General features: G+C 41.9%; 1 protein-coding gene across 1 annotated transcript in view; it reads right to left on the reverse strand.

Annotated features, from left to right (window-relative positions):
* LOC113405158 (beta-galactosidase-like) overlaps positions 1-14919 on the reverse strand; it is a 57860-nt gene extending 42941 nt beyond the window's left edge. Inside the window, exons 1-7 of the mRNA XM_029914275.1 lie at positions 14811-14919; positions 14258-14452; positions 11575-11642; positions 9063-9232; positions 4736-4886; positions 4178-4238; positions 3177-3271 (exon numbers count right to left, since the gene is read on the reverse strand). Of these exons, the coding sequence (XP_029770135.1) occupies positions 3177-3271; positions 4178-4238; positions 4736-4886; positions 9063-9232; positions 11575-11642; positions 14258-14452; positions 14811-14919 (849 nt within the window). The remainder of the gene's footprint in view (positions 1-3176; positions 3272-4177; positions 4239-4735; positions 4887-9062; positions 9233-11574; positions 11643-14257; positions 14453-14810) is intronic.
* Positions 14920-15231: the final 312 nt, after the last annotated feature.

A 15231-nucleotide genomic window follows, 5' to 3' on the forward strand; every position in this document is an offset into this window, starting at 1 on the left:
GGCACCTTAAAGACTAACGGATTTACTTGGGCATAAGCTTTCGTGGGTAAAAACCTCACTTGTTCAGATCTGAAGAAGTGAGGTTTTTGCCCACGAAAGCTTATGCCCAAGTAAATCCGTTAGTCTTTAAGGTGCCACCAGACTCCATAATATTGAAGAGATTTAATATTGAGATCCAGTTAAATTGTTCTATGCATGAAACTCCAATCGCAGTTAATAACAATACTGTACTTTTATCCTAGCATCCATCTAGCAATATCAAAGTACTTTCAAAAAATGGGTAAGCACTGTTATCCCAGTTTGACAAAGGAAGTCACAGAGGGGTTAAGGCTTCGCAGTGAGTCAGAAGCAAAGTTGGGTCAAACCCAAATCTCTTTACTTGCAATATCCTGTTCTGACAAACAATCACCATCCTAGCCAGTAGATCCATGGCTAAATTAGTGGGAAATGTTTATATGGGCCTCATCCCACTGTCTAATTTTGCAAACAAGACACAGGACATACTTTCTTAACTACTTGTTTTGTAGCTGAGTCCCTATCATATGCATACATGACTAACTGCAGGCATAAAAGTGAGCAGGGTAGATAAAAACTGATGATTTAAAAAAAATTGGATTTTTTTAATGTAAATCAGGTTTTTTATTATTTAATTATAAACAGTTTTTCTTTTTAAAAATAAACCTGTTTAAAATTAAGTCTGAATATAATACAAAATATGTTAAGGGGTAAACTAATTTTAATTTGTAGTAAATGTGAAACCTGTTTTGATAAGCGAAGTTTATATATCCAAATCACTTAAAGTGTTTTGGTTAATAAAAATAAATTTTATATGCTCTTTTGTGTGTTTAATTAAATTCCAATTACCAACTTAATGCGGTTTAACACAAATTATGAGCAAAAAGTTAATCATCATTCACTATTTTCTAACATACTAAAAATGTACAGTTAATAAGAATCTGAAAATATTAAGCTACATAACTACATAAATAAATATATAAAGTTATAGTGGACCCACAAAAAGATGGACCAAATCTAGTGTAAAGGCTCTATTTAGTTGTAAATCAACATGTTTTAATGTTATATCAACCAATAAAAATGCACCTTTCTTTAGAAAATAACTGAAGTAGAAATTGTAAAATTGATTAAAATGGATGATTTAAATTGAGGTTTTCCACTGGGTGAATTAAATCATGCTTTAAATCGCTGATTTAAATCAATCCACCCTGAAAGTGCGTCTTTGAAACCTTCTTTCAAAATCCGAACCTTAATGCTTAATTTGTTCACTGTAATAACCAGTGGAAGCACCAGGGCCAAATATTTAAGGTATTTTATCTTTCTTTCATTCCTAGCTATAGTAGGTCTTGTCAGGCTAGATACTCTAGAGCAGTGGTTCTCAACCTATTTATCATTGTGGGCTGCAGATGTGGCCCACAAAGCGTTAGCTGGGCTGCAAATTGAGAACCACGGTGCTCCCCCACCTAACGCACACACACACACACACCCCTATACCCAGCGCCCTCCATCCAGAGACCCCTCCACAGAGTGGGGCTAGGAGTGGAGAGCTGGGCATGGGGCAGGGACCCTGACTCCGAACCCTTCTGCGCGGGGACCCTGACCCCCACCGTGTGGAGCCGGGCAGCAGCCAGCTGCCTGGACCCCAAGCCCCACCGTGAGGCAGCCAGCTGCCCAAACCCCAGGCCCCAGACCCCACTGGGACCCCAAAATCCGCCGGAAGCTTGGAGCCTGCTGCGTGGCAGGGCAGCCAGGAGCCCGCGGCAAGGCATCCGGGAGCCCAGAACCTACAACCTTTAGCACACAGCTGATCTGGGCTGCAGCTGTGTGCTAATTGGCCCGCATGCAGCCCGTGGCTTGAGAACTGCTGCTCTAGAGCTTTATCAAGCTAAGTAAAGAGAACGTTCCATTTAACAGCAATAAAAAGCACTGAACTGTGTCATGGCATAGCTTTCAGACTCTTTTTTTGAGTAACTTGTGGTGCTTGGGCGACTGAAACAGATGGCACTGGTTAGAGCCCAGCATTGTGGGGGATTATCCTATGCATGTCTCCCCACACAGCTTTACCAGAGCACTCTAAGGCAGGCTTGCTGTACTCCTGACTCCTGTTCTAAACAGGGACTGCCAATTCTTGCAAACAATGTCCAAGTCATGCAGGGAGGGATGGGAGGAAGCAAGGGAATAAGTGATGGGAGGGTGGCAGGAGGCAAAGGAAGAGGAAAGGGAAGGGCAGCTGTGGTTTAGTCTTCTCTGTGAAGCCACTTAGCAAAGTTGTAGATACTAGAAGATAAGGAGAAACAAACAAACAAACCCATCAACAGTGGACTGATCAAAAAGCTGGGAGATTTGAGATCTACTAGTACTCTGCTACTCACTCTCTGGGCCTGATCTACCTGTAGAATGGTGATACTACTACTAACGCAGCTTTGTAAAGTGACTTAAGATAAAGGGACGGCAAGTGCACAGAAGATTTAGCAAGAAAATCTCCAACAGGCCTCAGGGGAAAAAGACCTGGGGTGAAATCTTGGTTCCATTGATGTGAATGACAAAAACTCCCATTGACTTCAACAGAGCCAGCATTTCATACTTTTGGTGGGGAGTTGCAGGGAAGCCCTGCAGGTGATTCTGTACGTAATAAGGAAAAGGGGAGCAAGGAGAGGGAGAAGCAGAAGAGATGTTAAGAAATTAGTTTGATTCAAGAGTCCCTGAGTCTCAGGAAGTGCTGGCTTTCGCTGAGCTGCTTCAACATGAGCTATGTATCAACAATATAGGCAAGCAGGTTGGCTAGTAATACATTACTTGTGTGAGTGAGTGGCCATGCTCACCACATCCTCACGCGCAGTCTCTTTCCAAGTGGTAAAGAGACATCTACACTAAGGACTAAAAGCCGACACTCAAAACTTCACTTGTTAAAATGTTGGAGATGCAAGGATAACATACTAAAATATTATCAGACACCAGACCCTTTTGTTTGTGATACAGTTTAAACTAATTTTAATCCCAGTTATCATGAAGAGCAAATATTATTTTAATTTTAAAGAGCACCCATGTACATTACTGGAAACATACCTGTGGCAGCACTGTTAATAATTCAATAATGGTGACCAAAAGGCCTTTTGCATTCACATAGTTAGTGTTCCCATTTGATTTCTGAAATGGATTACCTGCACCATAATAACTGGCCCTCCATTCTGATAGAGATGAGGCTTCATTTTGGGTAACAAGACACCCATCCACCTTTCTACAGCTGCCAAGTAATCTGGAATATACAAAGAAAAAGTTGTGGGTAGACCAGAGTTCATCTACTTTAAAACAAAAACAAACTACATATGGGATATTTTTGTAACCAATACCCTAAATACCAAGGGTATGCACAACATGTACAAGAGCAACAAATAATGAACTGATGACATCCTGTACTTGCTCATAACTTCAGCGTCTCGGTACGTAGGGAAGTCAAGTGGCTTCAAGGACCACACCCGAATCATTCCAATATAGTACAGTCTAAAAACAGGTGGTAATGTCCCCACAAAACAGAAAAATATCCAGTTACCTTAAAGAACATTATCCTTTACAATTTAAGGGTCCAACCCTGCAAATCCTTACACAAGTAGTCTTGCTGTTTTCCACCCTGTGCCTACCTTATTCTTTCCATACATTTATGCACAGTGCAAAAGTATTCAGTGAGTATGAAAACCTTATTCAGAGAGCATTCACATTTCTTATTCCCCAACTTTTAGTAGAAACAGTAACACAATACCATATTTGAAAATACTGCCTGACCCTAGAGCAGGGGTAGGCAACCTATGGCACATGTGCCGAAAGCGGCATGCGAGCTGATTTTCAGTGGCACTCACACTGCCTGGGTCCTGTGTCCAAGGGGCTCTGCATTTTAATTTAATTTTAAATGAAGCTTCTTAAACATTTTAAAAACCTTATTTACTTTACATACAACAATAGTTTAGTTATATATTATAGACTTATAGAAAAAGAGACCTTCTAAAAACGTTAAAATGTATTACTAGCATGTGAAACCTTAAATTAGAGTGAATAAATGAAGACTCGGCACACCACTTCTGAAAGGTTGCCGACCCCTGCCCTAGAGTTTGGCCACCAAGTCTGCTTGCCATTGAAACATTTTTATAGATCTTTTTGAGCTCCTTACCTAAATCAGAAGATCGGAGAACAATAGATTCTTTCTCTAATAACCATGCTGGAAGACCCCCCTGTGAAGGGAAAGGAAACCATTTCAATGACCATTTTCAGGAATTACAAGGATAAGTTTAACTAGCTATTCCATAACTATATAGCTATTACCAAGTAAGTACTAGTCATTGGGGACTTACATAGGGTGACCAGACAGCAAGTGTGAAAAATCGGGACGGGGTGGGGGGTAATAGGAGCCTATATAAGAAAAAGACCCAAGAATCAGGACTGTCCTTATAAAATCAGGACATCTGGTCACCCTAGACCTATAGTACCCAAGACCATATTAAGGACCAACACGCCTGAGGCTATAGGAAGTCACTTAAGCAGAACTTGAACCTACAACTTTCAGTATTCTAGATGAAGAATCCTCCCTTGGGCCATATGTTCAGTGGTAGGGAATCCTTTTACTACTGTAACCCCCTCACCCTCCTCCCACCAAAAGGAAGGACACATATTAGACAGAGATCAGATGTTAACTCTGCCTAGAAATTAGGAAGTTTAAATACAAATTTACCATGTCCCATTCTGCGCAGATATAAGGTCCAGCTCTTAGTATTACCAACAAGCCAATTTCATTAGCTAGCTGCAGGAAATATTCTATATCTCGGTCACCAGAGAAGTTATATACTCCTGGTTTGAATTCATGGTAGTTCCATGGCACGTACCTGTGAAGAAAACACCATCCATAAGAAGTGACTTAGACTAGAATGAAAAAGGAACGCCAAATAATGACTTAATCTAATGCCAAGGAAACAAACTATTTGCACCTCAACTTTACAGTTCTGTAAACATGTATTTACTTCCAGACTAATGGAATACAAGAATGAATTTAGGACCTAGCTCCTGTAAGGCACTTCTAGAAGCTGAAGATGCTAAGGTTAGCACCAAGTATGATCAGGAACTTAGAAGGGAAACAGATGTCTCTATTTTTTCATGCAGTCAGTATTTTTTGCACATACTCTTCCTTTCTAACAGTATCAATGTCATAAAATATATTAAAAGCAAAAATAATTCATTGTGCATCCTCATCTAGCTTCAAAACTCTGAAAAGTCATTGTGAAACAGAAGTGGTGGGTAGTCAAGCAGAAAGCCTCTCACACAGCACTTCTAGGATTTTTTTTTATTTATTTTTTTTTTAAGGTAAAAGTTTTTATGTTTTGTAAAAAAAAGCCAAGAGAACAATGCAGTGCCAATACTACCTTTTGTCGATAGAGGAAAAACAAGAACCAGTACATGCGTGGATTACATAAATGGATGTATTTAAAAGTTATATACTACTTACAAAATATCAGAAATTCTCAGATTTGTAACACAAGGGAGGAATCTGCCCAATTTTCTGTGCAGCCAAGATGCATCCTTTCAGCTTTGCAAGTAATTTTAATTGCCTTCCCAACCTATCTATAATGTTTCCAATATCCTTATTACTTGGCTCTTCTATAGCCAAGGATTTGAATATGAATGGAAGCACGTTAAATGTCAGTTTTGTTTTCTTGCCTGGATTTGAAAGGCTAATGAGGGGCAAGCTGACTGCTTCCATTTAAGATAGGATCATTAAAGCTGACAAAATAAATAAATAAAAAGCTACACCCTTACTTTTAAAACACATTCATTGTCCCACAAGTTAAAGCCACTGAAAGAACACATATACCACCATCACTATCGTGATGAATCAGTGTTTTTTTCATCGTTTACCAGGTCACTACTACTGCTGAAAAGGGTTCTTTTGCTTTCTACATTAAAACACTTTGCCGTTGCTTAGACTATATTCTTTATGAAGTGGAGAACAGCAGCACATCCGAGGTTGCTGAACCGGCCACATAATATCTGTTCTGTGTTCTCTCTTCCAGTTGCCTACATAGTGGGGGAGTCACTTTAAAAACCAACAGAGTAACATTAAAGCCCTTAAAAAGATACAAGGTTTTTTACAAAACTCCTGGAATTATTTGATTTTAAGAACTAATATCTACATTAAAAAAAAAAAAAAAAAAGTACTGAAACTTCAAGTACCTAGAGGCAGCTGTTTCTTGGAGAATGAGTTTCCAAAAGGTATAAATGTATCTGCCACCAGCTAACAAAATTAAAAACAAACATCCTATGATGTTCAAACATCCTTCATATAAATTCAACAGTATCCGTTGGTTCTTCAAAGAAGCCCTTTTGCTACTAATTTCTCCTGTGTTGTAAATATCTGGCTCCATCTAGTGGTTAGTTACTTAACTGCATCTTTTGAAAAATCACCTGTAGTCTCAGCCAGGGATTTTCAAACTCCTGTTTTTTGTAGTGCAAACAACACTGTAAGAGAGATTGTCTTATGTACCAATATTTCTCCAATGCATGAATACACATGCTATCTTCTCTCCAATTCATGATCATCTAACAACCCTTTGGCAACTACACCAACAGTTTACACAGAAAGGCAATGTCAGGAAAGTATTTATTTTTAGCTGTCTGAATACAGCAATTGCAATCTCCATGGAATACTGAAGCTCCAAGAGTCAAGCTGCAGCCATTCATCCCATGAAACATGGAAGCTCTGCTGGGCATGCAAGGAGTTCCTTGAGACACAGCTACTCCCCTCAGAATTTGAGCTTCCATAAAAATAACTCTCCACAGTCTATATTGTTAACTAAATCAGTAAAGTACTTACTTAATGGTAAAACTAGAAGCAAGCACTAATTTTCACAGGTGGACAGTTTGTAAAATCCGTTTGAAGTTTACTCATCTTAGCCAAGTTTTATTAGTGAAGAAAAAAAGAAATCCACTCAATCTTCCCCCCCACCCTCCCATTAACTAAATATCCACACAAGCCACATCCAAGTTTTCTTTTGTCAGTGTGAAAAGTTACCATTAAGTCCCATTAATCAAAATTTGCTTGCCTGGCTACCTGCAAAGTTTCTGATTGATTTTACACACACACATATATATACACACATACACACACATATATATATATACATACATACACACACACACACACACACACACACGGCAGCAATAGAGTTCCTGGGACTTACCTCAGACATCCTCCAACCTGAAAGGGAGCAGCCCCACCCACCTGAGGTTAGTCCAAGGAAAGCATATGGAAAAGAACAGTAATGGTAGTGAAGAAAATTATGTGACTCCTTACACACCGACTCCATGGGTGCTTCAGGGCTCAAGCACCCACCGAAAAAAAAATAGGGGGTGCTCAGCACCTGCAGAGCTGGATTAATATTTTGTGGGCTGCAGTGCCTGGACCATGGCCCCACCAACTTCTTTTTCTGCTCGGCCTCTTCCCTCCAAGGCCCCACCCCTGCTTGGCCTCTTCACCTTGAGGCCCCGCCCACTGCTTGCACGGGGGAGGGGAGAGGAGTGAGCAGAGAGGAGCACCCACTGGCAAAAACAAAAGTCAGCACCTGTGCGTGACCCCACATCCCACTGTAAATGTGCTCCTGCGGCACAGGTAAGAAAAGTACTTTAAGAAGGTACCTATCAGTCATCCCTGAACTAGTAGCAACCGCTACATACTCAGGGAATACCTCTGCAGCCCTACTTTCCTTTCTTTGCAAGAGCACATGCCTCATAGAGCCACCAATGGACACTAGCACTCCAAGCATCCTGTGTAGCCTTTTGCTAAGTGAGGGAAAAGGGAGGGATGGGAGCCACAAAACAAGAAAGCAGTGAAAACAAACAACACGCAGAGAAATTTTAAAAAGATGAGTCGGGAAAAAGAACAGGGAAGAAAGAGAAAATAGCAGGATAAAAATGCAATAATTTTGCCAGGACACAGCATGAGGAGAGGTATGAAGGAGCCACCCATCACACAAAGGAAGATCCATCAGAAAAAACAATGACCTATTGTACAGAATAACAGAGAGAAGGTAAAGCATCTCAAAGGAACAGGAAAGAGAAAGCATTTGAAATAGCAGGAAAGGAACAAAAAGGTTTAAAGGAAAGAAACAGAGCAGAAAAGTGAGAGAGAATCAGAGGGGAACATATAAGAAACTCTGGAGATCATGAGCCATAGAGGCAGTGCATACTACTACACCTAGGTTGGTAGTCAAGGTTAGGAAACAGAGGAAAAGAAGAGCAATCAGACCAACTGTTGACACTGTGTAGATTCATTTAACAATTTGGGATTATTGTTATTGCAATTTATAACCAAATTTAAAAGTAACTATTCGTACACCTTGAAGCAACATCTCCAGGAGCCACCCAGCAAATACTCTACTAATGGCTCTTTTTTGGTATGACAGGAGTCATTGGCTACTGGCTTAGATTAATAAAAGAGCAGCAGTCCAACAGCTCTAGAAATACAAGTATGTTTTTGTAACTCACTAAATAAAGATGGACTCAACCCCCAAGGAGACAGTCTGGAACCATCTAACAAATCCCCTCTTTTCTCATCCACGCACCCACACTCACTCATCCATCCCCCACACAGGGCTCCTTAGAAAACAGACAAGCTGTATGGTGTCAGATGGGAGGGATTAAGTTCCAAATATGCAGGCACTCCCCACTGAGCAAACCATGCCTGCTCATGAACATATAGGTGGGCTAGTGTGTCATAATTTATCTCAACTGCCAAGTTGTAATACAAGGAGAGAAGCAGTTTAAGATACAGGATCCAAATCATAAAAAGCTTTGTAGATTAGATTAGGCGTAGCAAGTAGAGCGCTATATAACTTGTTTCAGTTTGAAGTGGAGCATTTGTCAGCTCAGCTACATATTTGCAGCGCTCCTGGATTCTCTAGGGTGTCGTCAGCTATAATCAAAAAGAGGTTGCCTTGTACACTTAGCTTGCCTACCTCTCCCTCGTTGTTCTGGTTTAAGACTGCTCCCAAAAGTCAATAGTTACTTACGTTTGAATAGCATCAAGCCCCGCCATCTTCATCTTCAACAGACGGTCTTTCCAATAGTACCGGGGCACACGGGAGTAATGAATGCTGCCCGAGATGTAGCGAAATGGTTTCCCATCCTTGAGGAAGTAGTTCTTGTCATAATCGATCCCAAAACTCCTCTGGGGTGCATTCTGTGTATCAAGAAGATTACCAGGTGTGAACTTCAACCTCCATGAAAAGGACAACAGTTTTCTGTTAAAACATCCTGCTTATTAAACTCTTCAGTACACTAGGTCTCTGGGATGTTTCGAAGCACGACCTGCAGCGATATTATATTGACAATGCAAGGTCCCGTCCACCCCACCCTTGCTAAAAAAAAGTCCACCTTCACCTAGTAGGCCACGCCTGTTAGGGCGCATGTGCTGCAGAGATCAGGAATGGGAGGGGATTGGGCAATCCTGGGTCTTCATTTCTGGGGCGCATTTTTGGACTGCTTGCCTCATTTGGTGCAATTTGATCTACTCCAAAAAGGCAAGATGTTGCTCTTCAGTGGGACATGATTTTAAGACCTTTCAGTGGTAAGTCAAGTACTATTTCAAGGGACTGCTTCAGAGGCTGATAAACCCTCCCACTCCTCTCTTCCAGTTGACAGCAGAATTTTAATATGAAGCTCCCCAGAGTTGCTTCCAGCACATGCCAAATGAGCTGAGCTAAGCAAGATCAAAGGAACCACAGCAGACACGTAGGCCAAGCAGTGATGGCAATATTTAATGCTGCATTGAAGTGGCTTGGTTCTCCACTGCCTTTCACCTTGGATAGTCTTTCGTCTGCATCAAGCAGATGTAAAGCATCATTACTCTGTGCTGGTAGCACCACTTTGCACAGGTCTACCGGACTACACAAGGTACAGGACAGTGAGAGTCAGGAACAAGGAACCTGAACTGATTCAGAGACTTCTAAAGACTCGTTCAACACATCAAGTCACTGATCAATTCATTCACACTTTGGAAAGGGAATGAATTGCAATGACCCTTCTCCTGCTAAATTTCACATTGAAAACTAAAAGGCGCAACCAGCCCTGAGTACTGACACAGACATGTCACAAACGCCATGTGCAAGAGTATGTTATCTGAAGGGTTTAAGAGCTTAGTTTCTAATAAGTGGGGGGCTCTTCAGCTGCCCATACTCTTAAATTTCCATTAGTCTCTAAATTAAACAATTTTATCAATTTTCAGGAGAGGTGAAGGAAGGAGAATTGTTCAGACACATGGCCAAAAAAAGACAGCAAACTTCTGCCAAATAAGATATATTATCTATGAAGTTAAAAAGACAAAGCAATGTATATTGCAACCAAACCCCTACATTATAATCTAAGATAATTACCGATAAATTTCCACTAGCACTCCATGTAATACTGGTACTTCTGTAGCCCCTTTCAGCGAAGGATCTCAAAGCAATTTACAAGCAGTGAGCTTAGCCTCATCACACCCTTGTATGATTAATATCTCCATCTAGCAGATGGAAAAACTAGAGCAGAGAGAGTTAAGGGCCAGATTCTGATATCTTAACTCCATAAATATAGGTTCACTCCTCAAGGGCTTCCATTGACTTTAGTGAGGTGCTACCCAGCATCAGTACGGGTACTAGAATCTGACCTTAAGTGACTTGGCAAAGACTGATTACACAGGAAGTCATTGGCAGAGCCAGGAACAGAATCCAGATTGTTCTACAGTCCTACTTCTGTGTTTTTAAAGGGACACTGCACTTTACATTTTGTAATTTTGAGGGGGGGAAATCAATTAAAAGTATTTTTAAAACTATCAACCCCTTCACTTTGCCTCCCCACAGTGTCTGAAACCCTGCAGTGCTGGGAACCTGAAAGAGAAACTGACTGCACACACAAAAATGATACTGACTTCATTTTCATTCTCTAAACAGAGAGAAGAGAGTAACAAACTGACCAATGAATTGGACTTTTATAATTTTCACTTTTAATAATCTAAACTGTTGTTAGCACCAAGATACAGATATTTGTTTACAACATATTACTTTTGAGTTAACAGTACACTTTAACCAGACAGATGCTTTCCTGTTCCCACGTACACCTATTTCCTTGTTTCAACCAGATTTCGTGCATGCGGGTATTGTTTTTAGGTCATTCACCTTCAAGCATGACCTTTCCACATTTCCGCGCATGCACGCACACACACACACACACACACACACACACACAATCATCTTTATTTAGCATCAGGTGGTAGGTCAGAAGTCAAAACACAAAATGGACAAAGAAGCAGCATACTTGTCCAATTGAAACAGACCTTTTAAATTGAGTGAATTTAATGCAGCTGAAAGGCAATGGCCTACTTTAATTCTGGAAGGGTGGGCCCAAGTCAACATAGGACAAAACGTTCACACCCTCAGCTGAGGGAGGGGCCACAGACCCCAGAAAATAGATTCAGTGGAAAAACAAATGGTAAATCAGGAAAGCTGGGGGATGAGATTAAAAACAAGGATACTGGATGCAGGGCACCAAGTAGCGAACCCTGAACACCACCAACTGCTCCGCAAAGGAGTCAGTGGAAATCACCCAGAAGAATTCTGCCCAGATGTGAGAGACAATTAGGGAACAGTAGGCCCCACAGCAACAGAAAACCTCCCCACTGAGCGTCCACCTCCCGGCCAGCTGGATGGCCATCCCAGCCAATGCCAGGAGAAGGTGAACGAGGGGGTCCCATGACTTTGTGTGGCTACGGACAAGGAATCCATAGAAGAAAAGATGTGGGGAAGTGCAGCCAGCACCTCAGCAGGTGGTTTTGCAGGAGGTGGAACAAGGGTCTGGTGCAGGTTGGCGTGTGCCAAGGTTGTCCCTGTGCTGCAAAAGAGGGCAATTGCCCCGGAGGACTTCACAAAAACAGTGTCAACACCATTGCTTGACATCTGTGATAACTAAAATGCATTTGGTGTGGATATCTGATGGATTCTTAACCTTTGCAGGCTTCTCAAGTTACTGCTGTCTTCTCCCTGTTGGCATTTGGCTCTAGAGTCCTCAACAAGCAAACTCTCTCCAATCAAGAGCAGTACCAATTTCTTTCTAACTGTAGTTTGTGTTTTAAAATTCTCTACTGCAGCTATCAGGAAATGAGGGATCATATTACCTAAATAAAAAATTCCTAAAGTGTATCTTGAGAGAAGATTTTAGCCAGAATTGAAGGAAATAAGAAGGAAAAGGGAGTTGGGGGGTAGGGGAAGGGAAGAGAGACAGCATCAAATGAAATCTAGTACACTGGAGGAGGAGAAGAAAAGGAATGAGTCAAATAAGTACACAATGGGCAGGAGTAACCTGGAAACATAGAGCTGCTGAGAGACTATGGTGATGGAAGCACTAGAGAAAGAAACCCAGGAACTGGGCCAGTTCTAGGATCCCATTATTGGGGGTGCAAGCAGTTACTTTGGGACCCATGCATGTCACTATTTAAAAAACAACCAACCTTCCACCCTAGACAGTGGGTGGGATAACAACAGCTAATTCAATGTGTATTTGCAATGCAACATGACAGCAAGAGGAGCCAATGCGATTTTAGGCTGTCTACACACACAGCATGTCACAGACCAAAAAGGGAACAGTTAACATGGCTCTGGGAGGACAGCACCTGGAGTATGTTCAGGGCTGGGCACAATATTACTAGAAAGAAAGAAGAGTCCAGCCACCCTTAAAGTTAATGTGGATTAAGGTAGGGTGTGAATTTACAGTGCAATAGCTCTTCCTAAATCACTCCAGAAAGAGAGTGCCCACCAATGGCATTAAGAGTGCTTCATTCCCATTTCGTTTAACCCACTTTCAAAGTTAATCAGGAACAACTCCATGTTGTAGATGAGCTGAAGTGCAACAGAGTAACAAAGACAAAATGGAAGGAGCTCAGAGGAGCAACAAGAACTCTCAGAATGCTAGAGGGAAAGATTGAGAGGCAAACACACACAATTCAAGAGTACCACTTAGGGAGAGGGAAATGTGATAAGAGTGCAAACTCCAAGGGTGGGGGAGGTATTTAATGAGGTGCAGTTAGGATAAAAGGGTGCAAATAAGGAAAACCTAAAATGAACTTGAGGAAAACATCCTGGCAGCACTTCAGAACAAGGCCATGTCTACACTACAAACTGTGGTTGATGAAAGTTACCTTGATGTACAGCCACTGAAGTTTGTATATCGCTGGCACAGGTGCACACTTTGCTGCTTGTGTTGCTGCTGCGCGTACTCACCAGGAGTGCTTGTGTTGATGTAAAGAGTGGTGCACTACGGGTAGGTATTTCAGTGTGACACACACTGCCATCCAGTGCAATGCCTTTTGGGAAATTTTCACAATATATTGTGGGATAGAAATGATTCACTCAGGGATCTCTGGGAGCTAGGGAGTCAAGTTTCCAGCATGTGAGACAAAGGGGGATAAGCTGCTGCTAGGGTGGAGGACGGACATGAAGCAGCTGACTGCTGAGTTTGAACAGCCAGATTCAAGGGCTATTACAAGAGCTCAACATGGCGCTATGGAGTGAAGGAGGCTTTGAAAGAGCCCTTTAGCAGTCAGCCACAGTAGTGTTCTGTGATGTAGTGTTCTCTGGACCTGGAACTTCAGGTGCTGCTCAGAATTGTGTAGTGCTTGCTATATATTCATAAATATGACTGGGTGTTTTCCTGGAGCTATGAATACTATGGTGCTTGCTGTACATTTACAAGGACTGTTTGCTTTGAATACCGCTATGCATTCTGCAATATTTGTTGTGAACTAATAAAGATCATTTGATTCTCCAAAAACATTTATTAAGTGGGAAAAACTGTACAAAACCCCCCACAAGCAATGCAATACAAATGTGTAACATAACAAGGTGAAAACAAATGTTTACTTCCTTTCTAATTTTATGTCCATTTGAATGCACAAATGTAGTCCATTTTGGAAACACACATACCAGTCGTGGTCCTCATAGGTCAGTGTATGTGAAGCTATGTTTTTCTTTGCTACCCCACCTCCCTCCTTCCCCGCGTGGAATGATAGAGGCAACGATCCGCCCCGTGATGCCATGTGGTATGTTGTGGGGTGTAGGAACAGTGACCATGAAGTTCTCCAAATAGTGCAAAGGATGGAGAATCCAAGATTTTGGGACCTGCAGGACAACCAGCAGCATTTGAATCTGCTGTCTGAGAAGACCAATTATGTCCTAACGCATTTCCCACTCCTTATCCTGCTTGGACTCCTGGGCCTTTTTCCTGTCCCCTGTGTCTTTCTCCATGCTGTTGGTCGTACAGGCTCTCCGAGCCCTTTGTTCATGGTCCGATGCAGCACTGTCTGGCAGGATCTTGTAGAATACGTCTGCCTCAGTCTTCTTCTTTCTCCTCCTCCTCATCAGGATCAGGCGTTCTGCAGGTGTGGAGGGGGAACTCCTCAAGGCGGCCACCCTAGAAGGTGCTGATAAAAACAGACAGATGTACCATTGGATTTACAGACACAAGGGAAAGGGAAAGATAAGTTTCAAAACTCCCTTCCCTTATTCCCATAAACATTTTTAAAAGACATGCTTATTGGCCCTTCTGCTTTGGAGCAACTCTGCACAGCACCACTCTCCAATCCCAGACATGGTGAGTACGGCGTGCCAGGGGTGGGGGATGTTCCGTCGTATGAAGCTATATAATTTTGGTCCCTATTCCGTAAGTAGTATAGGGCACTGAGCACTGGCACTATTTTCCACAGGCAGTGGTGCTTTAAGCTGATGTCTCACTCTGGCAGGTATCAAAGGCACAGAGAGCACAGCTACTACTGGCTTCCTGAAGCAACCCAGACCCATATGTTGCTAGCCTGTTTACTGCAATGGTGCCAGCTAAAGTCATCACGGAATGGTATGGGGAAATGTCCTGCCATGGAGGAAGAAATAAGGCTGCCATCCCTAGCAATCATTGGGAAAGGATTGCAGAGTACCTCCATGAAAGTTTCATCAAGATCTCTCAGGAGGATAAAAGGGACATCCCTATGCACAACACCAAGATGCTGCACATGTCATTACCCTGTAGGGTTAGGCTGGGGACAAGTAGATAACTCTACCTATGTTTTCTGTACCACTACTTCCTCTTGTATGAGCAAATGAAAAGTCGATACCTGTCTCTTGTTAACTTGGGGTTGGTTCCATCTTTAAATTTAAAGAA

The sequence above is a fragment of the Terrapene carolina genome, unplaced genomic scaffold (assembly GCF_002925995.2).
Source record: "Terrapene carolina triunguis isolate 2854851 unplaced genomic scaffold, T_m_triunguis-2.0 Scaffold34029, whole genome shotgun sequence".
In the NCBI taxonomy this organism is placed as follows: domain Eukaryota; kingdom Metazoa; phylum Chordata; order Testudines; family Emydidae; genus Terrapene; species Terrapene triunguis.